Source organism: Cavia porcellus, unplaced genomic scaffold (genome assembly GCF_034190915.1).
Source record: "Cavia porcellus strain 051 isolate PalLab524CR breed Dunkin Hartley unplaced genomic scaffold, mCavPor4.1 scaffold_3, whole genome shotgun sequence".
Classification (NCBI taxonomy): domain Eukaryota; kingdom Metazoa; phylum Chordata; class Mammalia; order Rodentia; family Caviidae; genus Cavia; species Cavia porcellus.
In genome coordinates, this window is record NW_026947486.1 from 34,240,670 (window position 1) to 34,261,107 (window position 20,438).

General features: G+C 37.7%; 1 protein-coding gene and 1 long non-coding RNA gene across 5 annotated transcripts in view; one reads left to right on the forward strand and one right to left on the reverse strand.

The window, feature by feature from the left end:
* Positions 1-3,962: 3,962 nt before the first annotated feature.
* LOC106025950 (uncharacterized) lies at positions 3,963-12,772 on the reverse strand. 2 transcript variants are annotated; one of them, XR_001199561.3, is made up of 4 exons: positions 12,248-12,772; positions 6,647-6,722; positions 6,384-6,530; positions 3,963-5,233 (listed from the first exon to the last, which is right to left on the reverse strand). It is a non-coding gene; the product is annotated as an uncharacterized LOC106025950 (long non-coding RNA). The 2 variants fall into 2 exon arrangements; XR_001199562.3 differs by having other exon boundaries at positions 3,963-5,165; positions 12,248-12,764.
* Arhgef9 (Cdc42 guanine nucleotide exchange factor 9) overlaps positions 11,942-20,438 on the forward strand; it is a 193,396-nt gene continuing 184,899 nt past the window's right edge. The window contains exon 1 of one of the 3 annotated variants that reach the window (XM_063246016.1): positions 11,942-12,142. In XM_063246016.1, the coding sequence (XP_063102086.1) occupies positions 12,113-12,142 (30 nt within the window). In that variant the 5' untranslated portion in view covers positions 11,942-12,112. The remainder of the gene's footprint in view (positions 12,143-20,438) is intronic. The other 2 variants (XM_003462749.5, XM_063246022.1) reach the window with 2 other exon arrangements.

Below are 20,438 nucleotides of genomic sequence, written 5' to 3' on the forward strand. Positions count from 1 at the left end.
TATCAGCCTTCACAGTCTCAGCACGACTTTAAATCCTCCAGCCACACTGTCTTGGTTAATAAGAATTGTTATCCATTTGTTTGGCCCTCTCCATGTTGGCATATTCTAGCATCTAATATGATTTCTCCGGAGAAACTCTCCACCCGATCCCCTAGCAAGCTGCCATTTTCTGTCTCCTCCCAGTGTCATACCTAGACATTTATTTGTGACCTACTGTCAAGAATTTAACTCACTTTATTGGATTAGGAATTTTAAGTCCATTGAAAGTGTTTATTTTTATAATTCAGACAATAATGCTGTCTTGCTCAATTTGTTCTGGGAACTTTTCAGCAATGTTTCAGGGGACTTGCAATGAGTGAAATCTAGGAAGGATTTTTCTGGGAGAGTGTACAGAAAGCAGAGAGCTGATAGTAGAAAGAATATATATGCTGGGTGTTGGACCTAAGGCCTTGCACATGTTTGGCAAATAATGAACCCATAAGGCACATTTCTAGCCCTGAAGTATAAAGTCACTCATAAAAACTACTACTTATTGACTATTTAACAGGTGCTTTAGATAAATTTTATCATTTCCTCATTAGAGACATTATCTTTCCCATTTTATAAAGTTGAGTAGGGACCTTTTTCAGTGAAGGGTCAGACAGTAAATGTTTTAGGCTTTGTAAGACACAGTAAGTTCATAATGTTATTTTTTGTAACAGCTCTATAGAAATGTATTTAAATGTATTGAAGTAGGCCACAGTCAGCAGTTGACCCACATCTTGAGTATAGAAGTTAAGAATGTGAAGATTGGAGATAGAAGGTTTAGAATCTTGACTCCTGCTTTAATAATTTTGTGCATTGAACAAGATACTTAGCTTCTACTGCCTCTGTATCTCCATCTGTGAAAGAGAATAGATACAGAATTTACCTCAAGGCATTGTGATTATTCATTGTTATTATTTAAAAATGCTTAAGCCAATGGCTTACAACTAAATGTTCATGGAATAAATAAGGAAACCTAAAAGGAATGGGTGGGGCATGTTTGGGGAGGGAGACCTATCTAGAATGCCTCTGATTGTACCTTATGAGAGTAGGTACTCCCTCTGCATCTGTAACCAACAGGAAGTCCCTGTTTCCTCTCAAGCAAGAACACTGATGCCACACTGCCTCTGTATAGGCCATGCAAAGAAATTAGGAAGCAAACTGACCCTCTCTAGCTCTCTAAGAACATAAATTGCTATTACATAGCCTTACTATGGGTCTGATCTCTTTCTCAATTGTGAAAAAAAACCTTTCTGTAATAGTTGATACACTATCAATCTGAGAAGTTTAGAATTTAACTAAATAACTCAGCAGCTTTACATCCTAGGGTATACAGGAAATGTCCTGGGTGGCTGCTTGTGTTCCAGATGCTGTAATTCTTGATATATTGTGTCAGTTTGAGAAGTTTAGAAGTTTAAGTGACTCAGCAGGGGCCAAGGTCCTCACTTTGGAAACATCCTGAGCCTGTGCAAGTGGAGGGCAGGGAGATGGTGTGAGTGAGACACTCACTCAAAGATGGGTAGTCTGCACACAGCAAAAGGGAGGAAAAATGCTTGCCCCCACCCCCTTTGGTCTTGTTACTTTTGCTCTCTTCTGCCACCACAAATGGTTGCCCTTCAGTCATGCCACCCTGCCCTGGAGCCAGTTGATTATGAACTGAAACCTCCACAAACTTTGAGTCAAATAAACATTTCCTTCCTTCATTTTGAGCATCCGGCATTTTGTCACAGCCATTAGAAAAATGTAACTAACACTCCTTCTCAGTAGCACTTGACAAAGTTGGCTACTTTTCCCTCTTTGAAACTCTTATTCCTTCCTTGGCTTCCAAGACACCATACTCTAGTAGTTTTACTCATATCTTACTGTTTCCTTCCACATGGTACTATTTTCTACTTATCTCCTCAACTTCCAAATATTGGAAGACTCCAGAGCTCAGTTATTGGACTTCTTTTCCAGTTGTGTTTCCTTATTTGGTGATCACATCTAGCATAATGCCTTTAAGCAACATTTGTACATTAATGACTCCCAAATTATTCAGCTTGATCTATTTCAAAACATATGTCTGACTGTCTATTTAATATATCTTTTGAATAACTAGGAGACATTTCAAATTTACTGTGGCCTAAACTGAACCACTGAGCTAAAAACTAAGAACTGCTTTTCATTGATCTTTAACTCAGTTAAAAGCAATTTCCAGGTGTCTCCTTCCAGATGCTCAGTATGAAATCCTTAATGATTCATTTTCTCTCACACGCCACATTCAGTTTTTCAGGAAATTCTGTTGGTTTCATCTTTGAAACACTTTGAGAATCAGTTGCTTCTCATCACTTCCGATGTTATCATCCTTTTCTGAACCATCATGAACTTGCACTAGGAATAGTACCTTATCCTGTGCCCTCAATACTTTGTTTCCTTCTCCCTTAACTTGTAGTTAATTCTCTATACAGTCACCAGAATGAATGTATTAAAACTAAAATCAGATCATATCGTATGTCACTCTTCTGCTGAATATGCTTTAGCTAAATCTCATCTCACTAAGAGCAAAAGCCAATTTCACGCAATGCTCTCTAAGATCCTGTACAATTAGATTTTCACTACATCTTTGACCTTATTTCCTATTGCAGTCTCCATTGCTAAATACACTCTGACCACACCAGCTTCCCCACTTTCCTTTAGAGTCACTGAACACACTTCAACCTTAAGGCCTTGCTGGATATTCTTTTCACCTAGAATCTAAGGACTGCATCAATTTTGCCAAGGTTCTTCACCATCATTAAGGGCTCACCAATCCACTCCTGCCTTTACCCCATAACTAATCACTATCAGAGCTAATATTTACTAGGTGTTATTCAAAAGCTCTTTACCAAGTAAGAGCTTGCTTACTCTTCATTGCAAACTGTTTTATTTATTATTAGTATTATTATTCAGATGAGGAAACTGAGATCCAAAGAAGTAACAAAACTAGTTTAAAATATAAATAAAATATACATATTAGGAAGCAGGAATATTTTTCTCAAATGAGATGGAGAACAAGAGATGGAGGAAGGGGAAAGGGAATTAAAGGAAAAGATTTAAAAAGAAAGGATTTAAGAAAATGGAAATAGGGTACTGAGGATTTAGCTCAGCTGCATGAATGCCTGCCTTGCAAGCATGTGGTCGTGAGTTCGGTCCCTGGTACCAATAAAAAAAATAAAGAAAAAGAAAGAAAGAAAATGGAAATAGTGTTTGTAAATCGGAAGGGTAGTAAGAGTTGGAGGGATAATGGAGGGATGTTAGGGTAAGTAGAATAAAGAATTAAGACGTGTTGTGTACATGGACAAAATAAGTGTAATAATTATGTATTGAAAATATGTACTGATAAATTTTAAACCAAATTATCTATCTTGCTGTTAGAATAGCATATTTCAAATTGTTCTGACCGAGACCCATGTTAAAATGTATCAAAACTTACATAAAATTAAAACAAACTTTTCATGAAATACTTATTTCATAATTTGATATCTTTTTTCCATCAAATAATTCAATGATGATCTAGATGTACTTAATTGGTTATACCACTCTAATCAGTCAATTTCATCATGTTCTGTTCAGTAAAAATTCAGGAACATCATTTTGCTTTTGAGTCTATGCCTCTGATGAAAACTATTTACATTTTTCAGAGACCTTCAAAATTTCTCTAGCCATAAAGCATGACACTTTAATTGTGGAATGCCAAATGTCAAAAAATGTCTGGGAAAGAGATGAAAGAACTTCTAGCAAGCCTCACAGTGGTGAAATTTGGACCCTGGTTGATTTTTTTTCTCACCTCAGAATGTAGGCAACTAGAAATAATGAAAAAGAAATTCTAAGAGGATATTTTAAAGCACATGGTCTAGAAAATGTGATTGTGTGAGGAGACAAAAGGTTAGATAGAAAAGGACTTAGGACTAGGTTGTGGATACTTGTTAATATTTTTATTTTAAATTTTATTTAATTAGTACATGTTTACAATTTATGCAGTTTACAATCATCTTGGAGAGTGATTTAATGTACATATTAGAGCTTTAAAAAAAAACTCTTTCCCCTCACCTCCCCCTCTTTTGGTGGGTTTCCCCTACGACTTTTTCAATAATTGCTGATATTATCTATTTTAGCTTATGTCATGGCATATAATGTTTACATTGGTTGTAGTTGCTAGAATCCTGAACATAAGAATTTGGTACCTCAACTTAAAGGCAATGAAGAATCACTAAAGTGTTTGATCATAGACAATCTGGATTAAACAGTGCCTTAGGAATATATCTCTGATAGAAGTGAAAGAATGGATTCGGGGGATGCAATAATCAAGACATGGAGTCATTCAGGAGGCTGATGTGATGATGGTCCAGGAGAGATAAAAGCAAGGGGGTGATCTAGGTTATGCTTGTAGAGAAGATACACAGAAGAAGTGCCACAGGAGAAGCAACAGGAATTGGCAACTAATTATCTGTATTCTTTCCATATTCTCAATTTACACTTCAGTCCTGATGTCTTCTTTCCCAATTTACTACCCACTTGAGGGTTTCCACAACATACTGAAATAAGGGAATATGTGTGTGGATGAGTGGCTTCTGCTCTGTGACAGATGAGGGAGAGAAGACAGTTAATCACAGGCAGGCCAGATGGAGTCAGACCATACAATTTTAGATTCAGAAAGGGATCTTAGAATCCTGCTATAAGAATGTCTTACAGTGAAAAGGGGCAAATTAAAAATCTTGGAGCTGAGCAACAAAAGGAACTTTTAGGAAAAGTCTCAGCCTTGATCTCTTGAGTTCACCTCTTCTTCATCTTCTTCCTTTACTTAATCTTTCTTTCTTTCTTTCTTTCTTTCTTTCTTTCTTTCTTTCTTTCTTTCTTTCTTTCTTTCTTCCTCCCTTCCTTCCTTCCTTCCTTTCTTTCTTTCTTTCTTTCTTTTTCTTTCATCTCTTTCCTCCTCAGCCATCTTCATATCCTCCTTTTTTCCCTACCATTTTATCATTCATTCTCCTCTTCCTCTCTCACCTCCATTTCCTTTTTCTTTATTCTCTTTTTCCACTTACTTCCATCTCTTCTCCCTTCTCTCCCTTGACTCTCTCAGTTCTTATCCAGCAAAACAAGCTCCATTTGAGAATGGGAATCAGCATCTGAAAACAAAGAGGTGATCCAAGCCATTCCATCAGAAAGGGTGGTCGATAACTTGAAAAATCTTTACCTGTAAATAAACAGATGCCATTCTGACTTTCTTTATATTGTACTATTTCTGTTCAAGACTCTTCTGACCACAAGATTCTCTTCTTGTCTCCTCAACATCTCCCTGGAAAAGGACTTAGTATGTCACTTAGTAGAAAGTTTAGCAATTTTCTGTGTGCAGTGAAGGTCAGGGAAATCTGGGGTCAGAGGTCATGGCTCTTGATTCCTCACTTCTTTGCTCTTTCTACTGGTCACTTATTTCTATAAATGTATCAAAGTGGATTGCAGCATAAAATGCACTTAGGCAACTATTACAAATACAGAACTCAAGCCTCATCCCAAGTCAGAATCTTCATTTTAACAAGAATATCATGAACATTAATGTTTATGAAGTACTGCTCTGGAGAGACCACATTTTTAAAGTATAGTCACAGACATTCCTATAGAAACCCATTTTCCTAGAAATGTGGAAGGATAAAGAAGCTGAAAGTCAAAGAGTCCTTGAGCGCAGAGATCATCATTCAGGAACTGTCAAAGAACAGTAGACAGGGATTCTGGCTCTAAAGGAGGAGCTGTCACTCAGCTTTGGCTGATTTCTTGTAAAGTAGATATGTCAGACCAGGACTACCAGAACTTCCAATGTTTCACGAGAAGCTGGAAGTGCAGATTTTAATATAACATATCATAGTTTAATCCCCAACAAATGTTTAAAACACTGTGGTGGGCAAATAAGTTGGAGTTGTTGCCCAGATATTTTGTTTATATTTTCTGATGTAGTCTGGGTGATTTTTTTTTTTTTATTAGCAGAGACTATTTGTTCAATCACAATCTTATCTGGAAGCTTAATTGCAACACTGTTAAAGGAGAACCACTATGGTTAAAGTGGGTCCAGAGCTCCTCCTACTTACCCTCCCACCTGTCTCTTAGGAGAAGATGGAAGATGTAGCCTCTGTGGGGTATTTCCTACACTGTACAAAAGTGCAGGTCAAAAAGCACTGAGAGGGCCGGAGATTTAACTTAGTGGCATAAGTGCCTACCTGGCAAGCATGAGGTCATGAGTTCAATCCCCAGCACAGACACCCCCACCACAAAAGCACTGAGAGACTACATGCACACCATTTGACAGATGAAGTGACTGAGTAGATTATGTTACACAGAAACTTAACAGTTACCTGACTTCTATTCCAGGGCTCTTCTCAAATTGACTCACTGCCTTCTTTGTGTGATTTTCTAAAATAGCCTTCCATCAGTGAAGAATTCATTCTATATTTCTTGCAGGTAATCTTCCAGATTCTGTTTGGGTGCTTTCTGTGATGTGACTTAAAAAGATGGAAATTAACTTAAGAGCTTGACTTGGAATCTTTGACCAGGTACATGTTTGTGGGCTTTGCAAGTCCTAAATCCACCCAACTTGATGGAGGTTAAATATGCTCACCTAAGTGAAATTCTTCTTTGTTATTTCAGCTCCACTCTTTTTCTTGAAACTGAATAGTGGGATGGAGAGCAAAGTCCTTATTGGACAGAAAACCAAGCATTAGTATATGGTATTGAAGAAAGAGAATAAGAAAGGAGTGGGTGCTAAGAAAAGGTAAAGTTATTTCATTTGTACAAGAGTAGAAACTTCTCGGTGATTTTAGAGAAAATGCTTGAGTAATGGGCTCATACCTATTGAAAGAGCAAGTGTTTTATCTAGGAAGACCCTGTGATAAAGCTGGAGAGGTTTAAGGGAAACGGCTGAGCTGAGATTTCCTCCATTCCAGGACGGTGATGTCTGAAGCAGCTTGATGAGCAGCATCTTATCTTGTCTTTAGACTCTAACTCCTGTGGCCTGAAGGAAAACAAATATGACTACTGCCTTCCTGCTCTTCCCTAGCTGCTTGATGCTGCTCCATGAGCTTGCTTCAAGTGCCTCTGGAGTTGTCTGGTTTTCTCTTGCCTGAGTTGCTTGAGAAAGTTGGGGAGAATAAATTCGTCTTCAATGTCAAATTGCTACTTGGGAAACTTGCGAAGGAGGAATTATGTTACCAGGAGAATGCCTGACTAGTTAATGTTCCAACAGAGGAAAGAAGAGCCCATATGTGCAATAAACTTTCTTATTCAAAGGCTGAGGTTGTCCTCAGCCTTTCTGCTGGTCGTGCTCCCAAATATAGATGAAAAGGTTTCCTATTTATTTTTGGACAAAGCTACCTTAGCAGCTCCAACACAGTGGCAGGAGTTTTGTCTAGAGCTGAGCTGTTTACAATTTAACACATGTAAATTACTGGGGGCCTTGTGAAAATCTTGATGGTGTGTCTTTAATAATTCTTGGTTTTTATGGGATCCTGTGTTTCTAATAAGATCCTGAATTATGGACAGTCATGTTCTGAGGCTCACACTTTGACTACTAGCAAGAGGTTAGATGACTTCGAGAATCCATTTAGTTGAACTTTTCTTCTCAATGTCCAACATTAAAATGTGTACCTTTATACATTTTTTCCCTTTTTAGATTTCTGGGGTAATATCGAATGTTTCTAATTTCTAATTTCTAATTTCTTTCCTTTCCACCCTGACTCCTTCGAAACACATTATTTGTCTCTGCTACCTATCATCTCTTCTTTTTGCTTCACATTCTGACTTTCTGACTTAGCCTGATTCTCTGACACCATCTTTTACCACTAACATATATTTTACTGTACTCCACTTCTTTTTCTTCCATGTTGGCTTTTTTCTATCTCTGCTACATGTCAATCTCATTTCCATTCCTGGACCTTTACCTTTGTTGTGCATTTTTGTTTGAAATGATCTTTCTGTACCACAACCTGACTGGTTTTTTACCATTCAAGTATCGAGTTAGATGTTACCTTCTCAGAGAGGACTTTTTTGGTTACCTAAGTAAAGCAATTTCTCTCTGCCCTGGTTACTGTCCATTATAGCATGTTGCTTAGCTATTTCATAACAATTATTTGATATCTACTGTTAACTTATTTTTGGCTTTTGGATTCAGTGTCTAAATTAATCCTTTAGAATATAAGCTCCTGTCTTGAGGACAGAGGCAGTCTTTTCTGTTTGTTGTTGTATCCCAGCCTTTACGATGAAACTGGAACACAGTAGCCTCTTGATATACATAATGGTTGGTTGACAGACTGTCCAATAGACATTATTCTTCATTCATTGAAGACTGTACCTCCTCCTTTATCATTTATGTTCATTCTTTCTAATATCTGCTTGAAATCAGCATTCTTGTAGATGGCCTCTTCAACTCTGATCTTACCTTCATAAACCTTTTTCTTCACTGCATGCAACCTGAAAACTCCTGTGGTAAAATCCAACGTCTTGTCATAACTAGCAAATGACTGAGTTAATTTCTGGTATTTCTAATTCAAATATTTCCTCTTTATTCACTGTATCTTGTTCTTCTAGTTCACTTTGACACCTCTTCAATACTTTTCCATGTCATCAAGATCTTTAATCCATTGACCTCATAGTTTAGTGGCTCTACACCATTACTCAGCACTCCTATTTATGTACTCATTTCCCTTTTGTAGGGTTGAATTTCCTGGCCTACTCTTATCATCTCCCCTTGCAAATGCATGCACTTCTATTGTCCACTTCTTTCCCTACAATATTTACTTGATAAATACCTCCAAGATTCCACTCAACATGCTATCTTCTCCATATGCATGAGTGAACAGCAAAATGGACTGATGAGAAGACCTAAAGATGGGCTGATTTATTTTGCTGTACTAAAAGCCTCAATTAGGCACTTTATACTTCTTGCAAACTCTACTATATGTCCCTGTTGTATTTCCTTTTTCAATGTCTTCAAGACAGTGGCTTTCAACCTTAGTATCATATTAGAATCATCTGAGGAGTTTTAAAAAATCCTGATACCAAAAATTTGGGGTTATCTATGATTCTTTTGGTCATATTCTCACATCTCATATCCATTTGTTTCTATCTCTAAAATGTACCTCAAGTTTTTTGAACTTTTGTCCATCATCTTCATTGTTATCCCAGTCCAATTCACCATCATCTCTCCTCTGGATCACAACAGCTTCTAGCTCCTCTCCACCAGTGAATCTATTTATCTTGATTTTTCTATTGTCTGGTTTTGAAGGCCTAAAATGCCTTCATCATCCTGTTCTGATCAGTTTTATACTATTCTGTTTTGTATGAATTCATTATGTGTGAAGATATGAACAACTATTTAGAAGAGAGCAAGAGACAATCTGATAGACAGTGATGATTTCCTGCTGTCTTGCTTTAAAATCTGTGTCTCTTACATTGTTTTCTTCTGATCTGCTTTGTTCTGTTTTGTTATGTTTAGTTTTACCGTATTTACAAATACAATTTAAAAAAATAAGTAAATGCCATCTTTTTGGCAAACTTTCCTCTCTTATCTATCCTCTCTTTCCTTATCTATCCTTTCTTTTTCCTCCCACAGAATTACTCTCTGTCCTTTCACTTTCTTTCATGGCACTTATCAACATCTGTATTAAAATATTTATTTACATTATTTACTTATTTGTTTAACACAAATGAGGACATAAACTGTGTCCATCATGTTTACTGCTATAATATCAGGTCTTAACACAGTTTGGCACATAATAGGCACACATGTTTAATGAATTTATGAGTAAGTATAGGTAGTAATATATACACATAAAATATTGGTTTGTTGGCCAGGTATGGTGGTGCACACCTGTAATTCCAGCACTAGAGAGGCTGAGGCAGAAAGGTCACAGTGAGTTCGAGGCCAGCCTAGGATACATAGTGAGTTCAAGGCCAGTATGAACTACATAGTGAGACCTTGTCTTGGAAAAAAATACAAAAACTGAAACACAGAAAATGTTAGTATATTAGAACAACACAGATTATAATGTAGATTTTAGCCTTGGGTTACTAAAACTAGAATTAGAGCAGTTTGTACTTTTAATTTTAACCGCTTTTGCTACTGTACTATATTCACTATCTCGAAAAAAGGGTTTGAGTTTTTACTCATGTACAGCCACTAATTTTGTGGTTTTGTTAGTTTCTTCCATTCCATGTGACTATATTATCTCAACAGTAAGATGTTAATGTACCAGGGGTTAGAAGTTTAACATATGAAGGGGAGAGGGGCAATAATTAAGCCTTTAATAACCAGGAAATAAAAAGAACCTATTCAAATGAGGGATTTAAATGTGAGTACACTAAGTTAGATGAAAAATGATAAAATCAGGGCCTAAGGTATTTCTAGACATTTTCCTAAAGGTGATTTCACTAGTGCCACAATTTAAAGAGTCATGGAAGTTTGAATGGGTTGTTTAACAGGAAAGGTGCATCCAAAATATTTACAGTGAACTAAGGCTCAGAGATGCAAAAGTGAAGATACTTTGTAGAATCACCAATGCCTAGACTATCAGCCTTGGGAGGAAGTTGAAAGATCACCCAGGCCAATTTATCATTTGATTCAAGAATCCCACAATAAAAGGCCATTCACCGTCACCTCCCATGGCTGAGAACTTAACAGAACGTTAATCTTTGGCCAGCTCTGTCTACTCAAAATAACAGCTCCCATGAAGTGGGGAAGGGTTGCTAAGAAGTAGGGGACAATAGGGATGTATGCAAACCATGCCAGTGATGGTTTCATGTCAGTGATCTCCAGGAATTTATTTCTGATATCATACTTTAATTTCTTCTTACTGTTGTTGCCACTTGCTTTTGTAATTCCCCTATTGACTAAGTCAGGAGGTTTGGATTCTTATTTTATTATGCTACTTTGAATATCATGTCTTCAACCTCTTGGGATGCAATGCTTGTATTTTCAACAGGGGTTCAATAACACTTTGTTATGTTCACCTCACAGTACAATTAGCTATTGTTAGCATTATGCAGAATAATGGTATGAATGTGACTGACAACTTCAACTTTCAGCATATGTAAATGGGCCATCCTGGCTTGTGTTGCCTAGAGATGAGGGCATCATTAAGAGTTGGGCTGTTTCTCCCTTTTCCTGCTTTACTGTATATTTGGCTCATTGTCAGCTAAATAAGCAAATGGAAAATTCACTGATTATCAAACCACTTTTCCTGTCCCTGATGACAGAGAATCCTGGAGTGGTGAGGAGAGGAGAGAGAGACAAAGAAGGCGGACAGGTGTTTGGAAAGCAGCAGAGAATAAAGTCAAAGGTTCATCTTTTTCATTTGACCTTAGACACATCCCTTCCTTCTTACAGATCTCCATTTGTTTATCTGTACAGTGGGATATTAATGCCTGTGTCAACAGGATTGTTCTAAGTGAAAATAATACAGCTTTTTAAAAAACGAAAACAAAGAGCGCACACTCTAGTAGGGAAGACCCCAGGGGAGTACGCAGAGGGAGAACTTGAGGGAAGAAAGCATTAGAATACTGTAATGGTGTCACTGAGATTGGATCTTATTCAGAGACTGGCTCACATCTTTTGTAACTTTGAAGAGGACTTTCCTCTGATTCAACACAAATGGGAGGACTCGCAAATAAACAGGCTCTAACACCAGCGCAGAGGAAGACAGGCAGAGGTGGCTGCCACCTTCTCCCTGTTGAAGAACCTGCACTGCAATTCTTGGCCGCACCCTACCTCTAGTTCTCAAGTCTTGATAGGGGACAAAGGCAGTTCAGCGGGTGTCCTCCCCCCTCCCCGCTCTCCTGACCGCGTGGTTCTCTCTGCCAAGCAGCCCCCCACCCCCAACAGCAGGGAGGAGAAGCAGAGCTTGTCTGCGGACATGAAACAACCTGACTGAAGGCAAGGTCGGGGCGGAGGGAATTGGGCTGTGGGGCTGTGGAGGAAGGGAGGCGGAGGGGGCGCTGGGGCTCTCTCTCCCTCCAGCCCAGACTTCCTAGCCAGCCCGCGACAATCTGCGCCAGGAATCGGGCCTCAGAGAAGCCGGACTTCCAGGGCACCATGCAGTGGATTAGGGGCGGATCAGGAATGGTAAGTGCACTTAGCCCTGGCCTCCTCTGCTTGAGTCTTAGTCCCCAGACCCACCTCCGGTTCTTCCAACCAGCCTCCACACAGCAGCGACCCACCCCCCCTTACCTCAGTCCACCGCTCTTGCTGCCATCCCTGAAATGCCAGTGAGCTTACTGTGGCCATTTTAAGAGCTCCCGCAGGCCCGCGGACCTAGGATAGCCTCCTCCCATCCCCCTCCGCATCTCTGCTGTCCTCTGACATTCGGGTGAAATGAGGATGATGGTACCTTGAGAAGGCGTCCTGGAACAGCTGGGGAGTCACCTGAGAGGTCACAGAGGCAAGGGGGCTGGCAGAAGGACTCTCTGAGACCAGAGAATCTCAAGGGAGGCAGACAAGCTGGTAAGGGTCCAAGGGAGCAGTAAAAAAGCCTGGGTTGTGGAGAGGGCCTTTGGGGGAGCTGCACCCAACCCATCTCCGGAACTAGGCTCCGTGTACCCCTGATGCTGTGTAAGAACCAGAAAGCGCTTCTAGGGGAAGCTGCCTGGAAGAGCCCTGCAATCCTTCCTTCCTAGGGCTGGGGTCACCCTGTCCATACTTGGAGCTTTGTGACACCTGCATAAACCCCCATTTTAGGCCACGTGCTGCTAGCAGAGCCACCCTGCCCCCTGAGTGCCTGCATGTGTTTAATGTCCTCCTATTTTATGCCATGGTACTCTTTTTTTCTACCTGAAGACCTTGGAATGACTTCCCTTTGCAGAAAGGAAGTGGTGTCTGCATCTTGCTGCTTCACTGATTGAAACCTGATCAGATCCTCTGGGGAGTGAGAGGCCACAATAACTTTGTCCTCAGCAGATATGAACAAGAATGTGTTGGAGGACAGTTGAGTTGGTTGTTTAGGTGATTGCAATGACAGCTCCTACTTTTGCATTGTCACCCATAACCTGTAGCTAACACAAAGTAGCCTGAAGTGATTGGGTAAAATTTGATATTTAACTCCTTTTTACACCTATTCTAGAAGGGAAGAGGGATTATGGTATAAGACTCTGTTAACAGAAACTGCGCTTTCACTTCCTCAAGCTTTATCTCAGGGTCTCTGTTTCAGAGATTCTTAAAAGCATCAACTTTACGTGTATTAATACAAAGGCATCAAGAGAACCTTCTTCCCAGACTTCCCTGGAGTACTGTTAAAGCTACATGAAGAGTTTGTAGACTCAGAAAAAGGTTAGAGCAAGTAAAAATATCAGAGTCCTTGTGGTCCAACCAGGAAAACTAACACCCAGAGAGTGGGAAAGACTTGACCAAGGCTATAAACACTCGAGGCCAAATTTGAATCTAGCACCTGTCTGAAATCTTGTTCTATCCTTCGCTACTACTCTACAGAATGAACTGTTCAAATGTTTCTGAAAGAGACAGAAATGCACAAAGTAGTCAGAATCTTAAGAAAAGACCTTCCAATATCATAAAACTTGTCTGAAAATCTTATAACATTTCTGGTAGACGAGTGTGGATGAGACTTTCCACCTCTTCCACATATATTGTAGTACATCAAGGCCCCTCCAATCACTCACTGATAGTATATTAAATTAATGGAGAAATTTGAAGTTTTGCTAGTTGTGTACGTGAGAGTGATAGAGTAGCAGATATCTTGTGAAGACTAAAAAATTAAAGATTAACTGAAGGGGAAAACATAACTTTTTGGTAATATTAAGAATTGAATCCAGGGTCTTTCTATTGAGTTACATCTCTAACACTTTTTTATGCTTTTATTTTGATGCAGGGTCTCACTAAGTCACTAATTTATGCAAGCTGAGGAGAACTCTCAGCTTCTTAGAGCACTATAACTATAGGCATACACTGCCATGTCCAACTTTGTTATATTTTTTAAGAATCAAAGTATTAAATATTATATGATGAAGACATTAGTTAACATTTTCCAGAATTCAAAAGATAGGAGTAAGAAATTGTTTTAGCTTGCTAGGCAGGAAACCTCAGGTCTTGGTCCAAATATTAAATGTTTAGTGAGACTGTCCTGGGCTTCAGATATCTAAATACCTTTAAATGACCTATTAATGATCACCACAGTTCCTTTCAGGCCTGAGTTTCTAGGATTCCTTGATATAAGTTTTACACAAAATTTAACTAATGAATTATTAGGAAAAAATAAGGAAAGTATATCTTGCCACCTTTTTATAATGTGGCTAGTCAAGAGGTCTTCTTTCTTTGTTCTTTCATTTGCAAAGCACCCAAAATACACAGTGAGCTTTTTATTCTAATAATGAATTTCCTTTACGAACAATTGACTATTGTAATTTATTTCAAGTGTAGCATGTAACTCACAGTCACTGAATATAAAACAGTGTTCAAAAATTTACAGAATAAAATCTCTCTTGATAGAGGATGTTACACTATGAGTTGGTAGATAGGGGACATTAAACTGAGTTCATATTGAATGATAAACTGTTCAGGATATTTGTTTATAACATTTACCTGCAGTGCTAGTTTGCATTGGACTGTGCATAGAGAGAAAAGAACACTCTTCTGAGAGTCACAAGTCTAAGATTCAGGATTGGCTTTTATACTTTTTACTTCTGAAATCTATGCCAGTTGTCAAATCTCTTTCGCCGTTGGTATTCTCATCCATAAAATGGGAAAAAGTTATCTTATAGGTACTTTGAGATGATTAATTATCTAAAAATATATTGAGCATCCAGTATGAATTGGCAAGGATGTAGATGGAGAAAAGATGGAGAAAGGCAACACTGAAGCATCCTTATTCTTGGGAAACTTTCATCCTAAGATATGGAGAAACACTAAACAATCACACAAATAAGTATACAATATGCCAAAATGTGCTAAGCACCAAGGAAAAAATACTAGTGAGACAACAAAAAGAGATAAGGAATAGGATGATGTATTAAACAGAAAAGTGTCAAAGGACATTTTCATAGAGGTGTGAAGAAAATGAAGGGATAAGCTCCATGGGTATGTTCAGAATAAGAGGCTTCTAGGTAAAATGGTCATGCAGAAAGAACACAATTGCTTTAGGGAACGATGTTCTGAGGATGAAGAATTAGTGAAAGAAAGTTAAAATCAGAGAGAAAATAGACCAATTTTTTAGGGCAATTAATGTGACTGCGGTAGGGAGCCTTTGGAAGATTTTGAATAGATGAGGGCACATGATATGTTTGGAATTTTATCAGAGAAATAGATTATACTAGCACAAGGACAAGAGCTGAGAAAAGTCTGTTAAAACAGTCTAGGTGTAATGGTGGTTCAGATCTTGGTGATAATGTGGAGATGATCTATATGATGAAAGGACTGTACCTTGCATTGTTTGTAGAGGCTTGATGTCTTTTTTCTTTCTGATAATACCTTTGGTTCCTCAGATAGCTGAGAGTGGAGCTAGAAACAAATACTTGAAGGACATTTAAACACAGTGAGTTAATGATCTGATTTGTAGTCTTAGCCACTAATTAGACTGAGGAGTGGTTCCATGTAGATTATCAATAAATTAGTTTCCTACTTCTTTGATTTTTTTTTTTTTTTTTTTTTTTTTTGTGGTGCTGGGAAGTAAACCCAGGGGTCCTTGTGTATCCAAGGCAAGAACTCCACTATTGAGCCACCTCCCTAACCCCCTTGCTTTCCTGATTCTGAGAGGATTAATTATATCATGAATACTTTGTAGATATTATATACCTACCATACACAAAATCTGGAGTTGATAAATTTTTTTTGTACCAGGGGTCAAACACACCACCTCACACTTGTCAGGCAGGCACTTACGCTACTGAGCTAAATCCCCAACTCTTGAAATTGATAATTTTTAACTTTGTCTTCTGTATGATGATTATTTTTAGTATTACTCATGAAGTCATTATTAATTTTCTGGATTTTTTCTTTAATTTTAAACAATGAAAAAATAATAAATTCATATTTAAAGGAATTTGAATTAAAAACATAAGAATTAAGATGTGCATTGACTGGGGGCTGGGGATTTAGCTCAGCGGCAAAAGCGCCTGCCTTGCAAGCAGGCAGTCATGAGTTCGATCCCTGGTACCGATAAAAACGAAAAAGACAAAAAAAAAAAAAGATGTGCATTCACAGAACAAAAATATATAACTTGCTGTTGGAATTGTCTTGCTGTTTATTTTAAGAATAAATAAAAACTCCAGCGGTAACACAGAAAGACAGAATCATCATTTTTATCTTTATAAACACTGTATAAACACTGTTTACTTTCAACCCTCTATTTACATGCTAAAACATATAGTACCAGGGAAATTGTAGATACAAAATACTTAGAACTAACTTGAATGACTCTGACACTTTTACATAGTGAAATAACTGAATGAACTTATATATTTAAATCGTGTGTTCCAAGGTTAAGTATATAACTAGGAGTCCTTTGAGTCAGCTTCCATGTAGAATGTAATGTTGATTAAAGGGCAAGTAATAAAAGTGCCCATTTAAAACATCATATGTGTATCAAAATTTGACAGTAACCACAAAAACTGTTTTGAACTTTGATGAGCACAGTTTTTGGGAAGGGAGAGTATTTTATCATTGAAATTATTTACAAATGCTGGCATATAATGATAATAAAAATCGTTTTGACTTTTAGTCTTTTAAAAATTCTCTATAGAATAGTGCATTATTTTACTGCTTGCAGTCAGAGTTCTCTGTTCTCATTGTGAGGGATGAATATAGAACTGTGAACTAATCTCATGTCAAATTCTACCTGATTGGGCTGGGGATTTAGCTTAGCGGCATAAGCGCCTGCCTTGCAAGCGCTTAAACAAAAAGCGATTAAAACAAACAAACAAACAAACAAAAATCTACCTGATCTTTATAAGAATCACAACATATGAGGTGGTGACAGTTCCTGCACAGGCAAGATGAAATAATCAACTTGTAAATTGAACAAATTGTGCTATAACAGAAATTTTGGGAAGACTTCTTTAAAAGGAGGGGCCCTTATCCTCTTCTTTTTCCCTTCTAAAATGTGGATGCTACGAAGTTTTCTGGGGGGTTCAATTGGAAGTCAAATGCTAGGAATGAGAGAGCAGAAAAATTCTTTTAAAAATTTCTAAACTACTACACTAGCCCAGGTATGTTCACCTCTTGATATGTGTGAAAGGATAAAACCTTTGTTTGTTGAATTACTGCCTAAGATTTTGGAAAAGGAATTTTCCCACTTTTATTCTCTCTACTCCCAAGAAAAATGTTCAAATACTACTCATTGTATAAACTTTGAATATTGAAGTTCAGAAAGGGAAGGTACTTGATCCATGACCACAGAGCCTCTTAGTAAATGGAAAGCACATCTATAGTTCTGAATTCCCAGCTGAGTGTAACTTCTCTTATGTAAATTTAGTAGGGCCAAGGGAGGGGAAGCATACCAGTTTCATACCACCTATATTAAATGTTAGTCAATACTTGCACTAGCCCCTTACAAATGAGTCTTAATGTTTATATTTGTCCATTTGGTAGTTCATGCAACAAATATTCACGATCGCCTATTATGTGTCAGGTGTTTCCCCAGACTTTAGACACATAGCAGGTAAAATAATTGCAAAATGTTCCTGCTTTCCAGAATTCTACAGCAGCCAGGAAATAAGACAGATATATGAATCTTATGATGTTAGAGAAAAGGCAGCATTCATTTCAAGTCTAGATCTCTCTAATTGCAAAAGCCATACTTTTCCTGCAACTCACCTTCCTACCCATACCCCATTCCATTATCCATATCCTCATGACCCATGCATCCATTCACTAATATAAACATCCACTATCTGTCCATCTGCTTATTCATCTATCTGTCCAATGTATTTATTGGTCATTTAGCAACTTTGGGTTCTGGTGTTACTGCAGTTATAGTTTCCTAGTTTTTCTCCCTCTGCCTTACGGCCAGTAACATAGTGTAGTGGTTAAGGGCATAGACCCCAGACCTAGGTTCCCTGCAATCATATACATTCTCTAATCTCTCCGTATAGTCTTGGGCATCCCAATTCACTTCTTATTGTCCTTATCTTTACAACTGGGATAATAGTAATGCATACCTGTTTCACAGTTATAAAAATTGAGTGAATACATATAAAGAACCTTGAACAGTGTCTGGCACAGATTAAAATCTATATAAATATTTGTTGTTGTTACTTTCACATTTTCTTATGAATCGGCTAATCATGGTGCATTTTTCAGGGTCCTTTCAAGCTAATGTTAGTAAGTCTCCCTCTTTCCCTGGTCCCATCATCCAGTTCTCTTCTCCAGAGTCAGTCACTATCATCAGTCCCTTAGTTGTTCATAAAGAGATAATGCTTTATTAAGAATGTAACTATGTACACACATTCTTTTTGACTTCATAGCTGTGGGCATATCCTACTAACTTTGGACTTTACTTCTTTTTCAATTAACAATATGTCTTAAAAGTTATGCTATATTAGTACATACAGAGATTTCTCTTTTCCTACATAAGATTCTCTTGTACCTCCTATTTATAAATAATTAGGTTGTCTCCAATCATTAGCTACAACAAACAACTTGTGGTAGATTTTAACAGGCCATTTAAAGAAAATGAGTATTTATCAAACAGCTGTGGTTTCCAAGGCACTGTACTAGACTGAAGCGTGGGTAAGTCAAACCAGGATATGGTTTATGCCTTCAGAAATCTTTTGATTGAGTAGGGAAGAAATAAAACCAACCTGGGCTAAGTGTTATAGGGGATCCCAAGAAGATAGTATATGACAGGAGAACAAAAGCATAAGGAGGTAAAGTTTCAGAGGATTGTTCAGGACTTCCAAAAGGAGACGGTATTTAAACTATATTTTAAATCTTTCAATAACAGAGTTGGTATGGGGTGGAGATTAGGCATGTTGGATGCTCCAAGCAGACTATAAGACATAAAGAACAGAGGTAAGAAAGAAACAATATTCTTAGAAAATTTTTGTGGTTTTTCTGGTAGTAGCTCAAAGTAGTAATTCCTGCAAGATGCACGGAGGCCAGATCAACAAGAGATTTGAATGTCAAGTTTAGAAGCTTTAACTGGTATGAAGGACAGTGAAATTAGGCCATTTGAGTGCCAGTGGATTCCCTTGGTGACACAGGTGGAGACATGGGAGAAGGAAGGAGATATCATGTGACAGCTGGAGGCAAGTTGCACAGATTTTGAAGTAGAAGATCTTAGATGCTCTACTTCAAACCAATGTCTATTTTGGAAATTTTACAGAAAATTTACAACAAATATTAACATGGGTTTGCTTCCTTCTTTACCACCAGGTGTAGGTGTTTCCTTGACTAAATCACTGAACATCTCTGAAATTCAACATCTTTATCTATATTAATAATGGTTTCTTAGGGAAATGACAAATATGAATGGATGGATGAATGGATAGATAACAAATTGATACCTCTTATGATTATGGAGGCTGAAAAAATCTTTAAAATATGATGTCTGCACAAAAAACCCAATCGAACCAATGTTTATGTCCAGTCCAGTTCTGAAGACTTGAAAACCAGAAAATCCTATTGTATCAATTCCAGTTTGAAATCTAGCAGGATTGAGACCTAGAAAAAATCGATGTTTTAATCAAGTCTGAAGGCCATTTGCAAAAGATTTCCCTACCTGTCTTATTTTCTATCTCTTATTTTGCTCCTGACTTGTGTTTTGTGCCTCTCATAATAGGAAGAATCATGAGATTTTTTACAATTGCATGTCTGACTTATTTCATTTAACATTATGGTCTCGAGGTGAATCCGTTTTCCTACAAGTCCCATATGTTTCTCCTTCTTTATGGCAGAATACTACTCCATTGGTTATAAATACATTTTTTTTTTCTTTCTCCATTTATCTTTTGATGTACATGTAGGCTGTTTGCAAGATATAGCTATTATAAGTTGTGTTGCCATAAACATTCTATGCATGTATTACTGTAATATGATCAATTTAACTCTTTAGGATGATTTCTAGAAGGGGAACAGCTAGCTCAAATGACATTTCTATTTTTAGTTTTTAGAGGTATAAAAAGGGGAACAAGAGATGGCAAGAGGGAGCAAAAGAGGTGAAAAAGAATTGAAGAAAAAAAATTGAAATAGACCTTTTGCAAATAAGAATGGAAACAAGGGTTGGAGGGAACAGGGAAGGATGGGAGAAGAAGGAGATGAGAAAAAAAATTGAGATATGTCATATACAGATACAACATCCCCCATGATAAGTATAATTGTGTGTGCAGCAAAAATAAAAAAAAAAGGAAAAGAATATAAGGCGGTAAAAGATCAGTGTACTAGTTCAGCAGTCAAGTAGGCAGGAGGTTACTGTCTT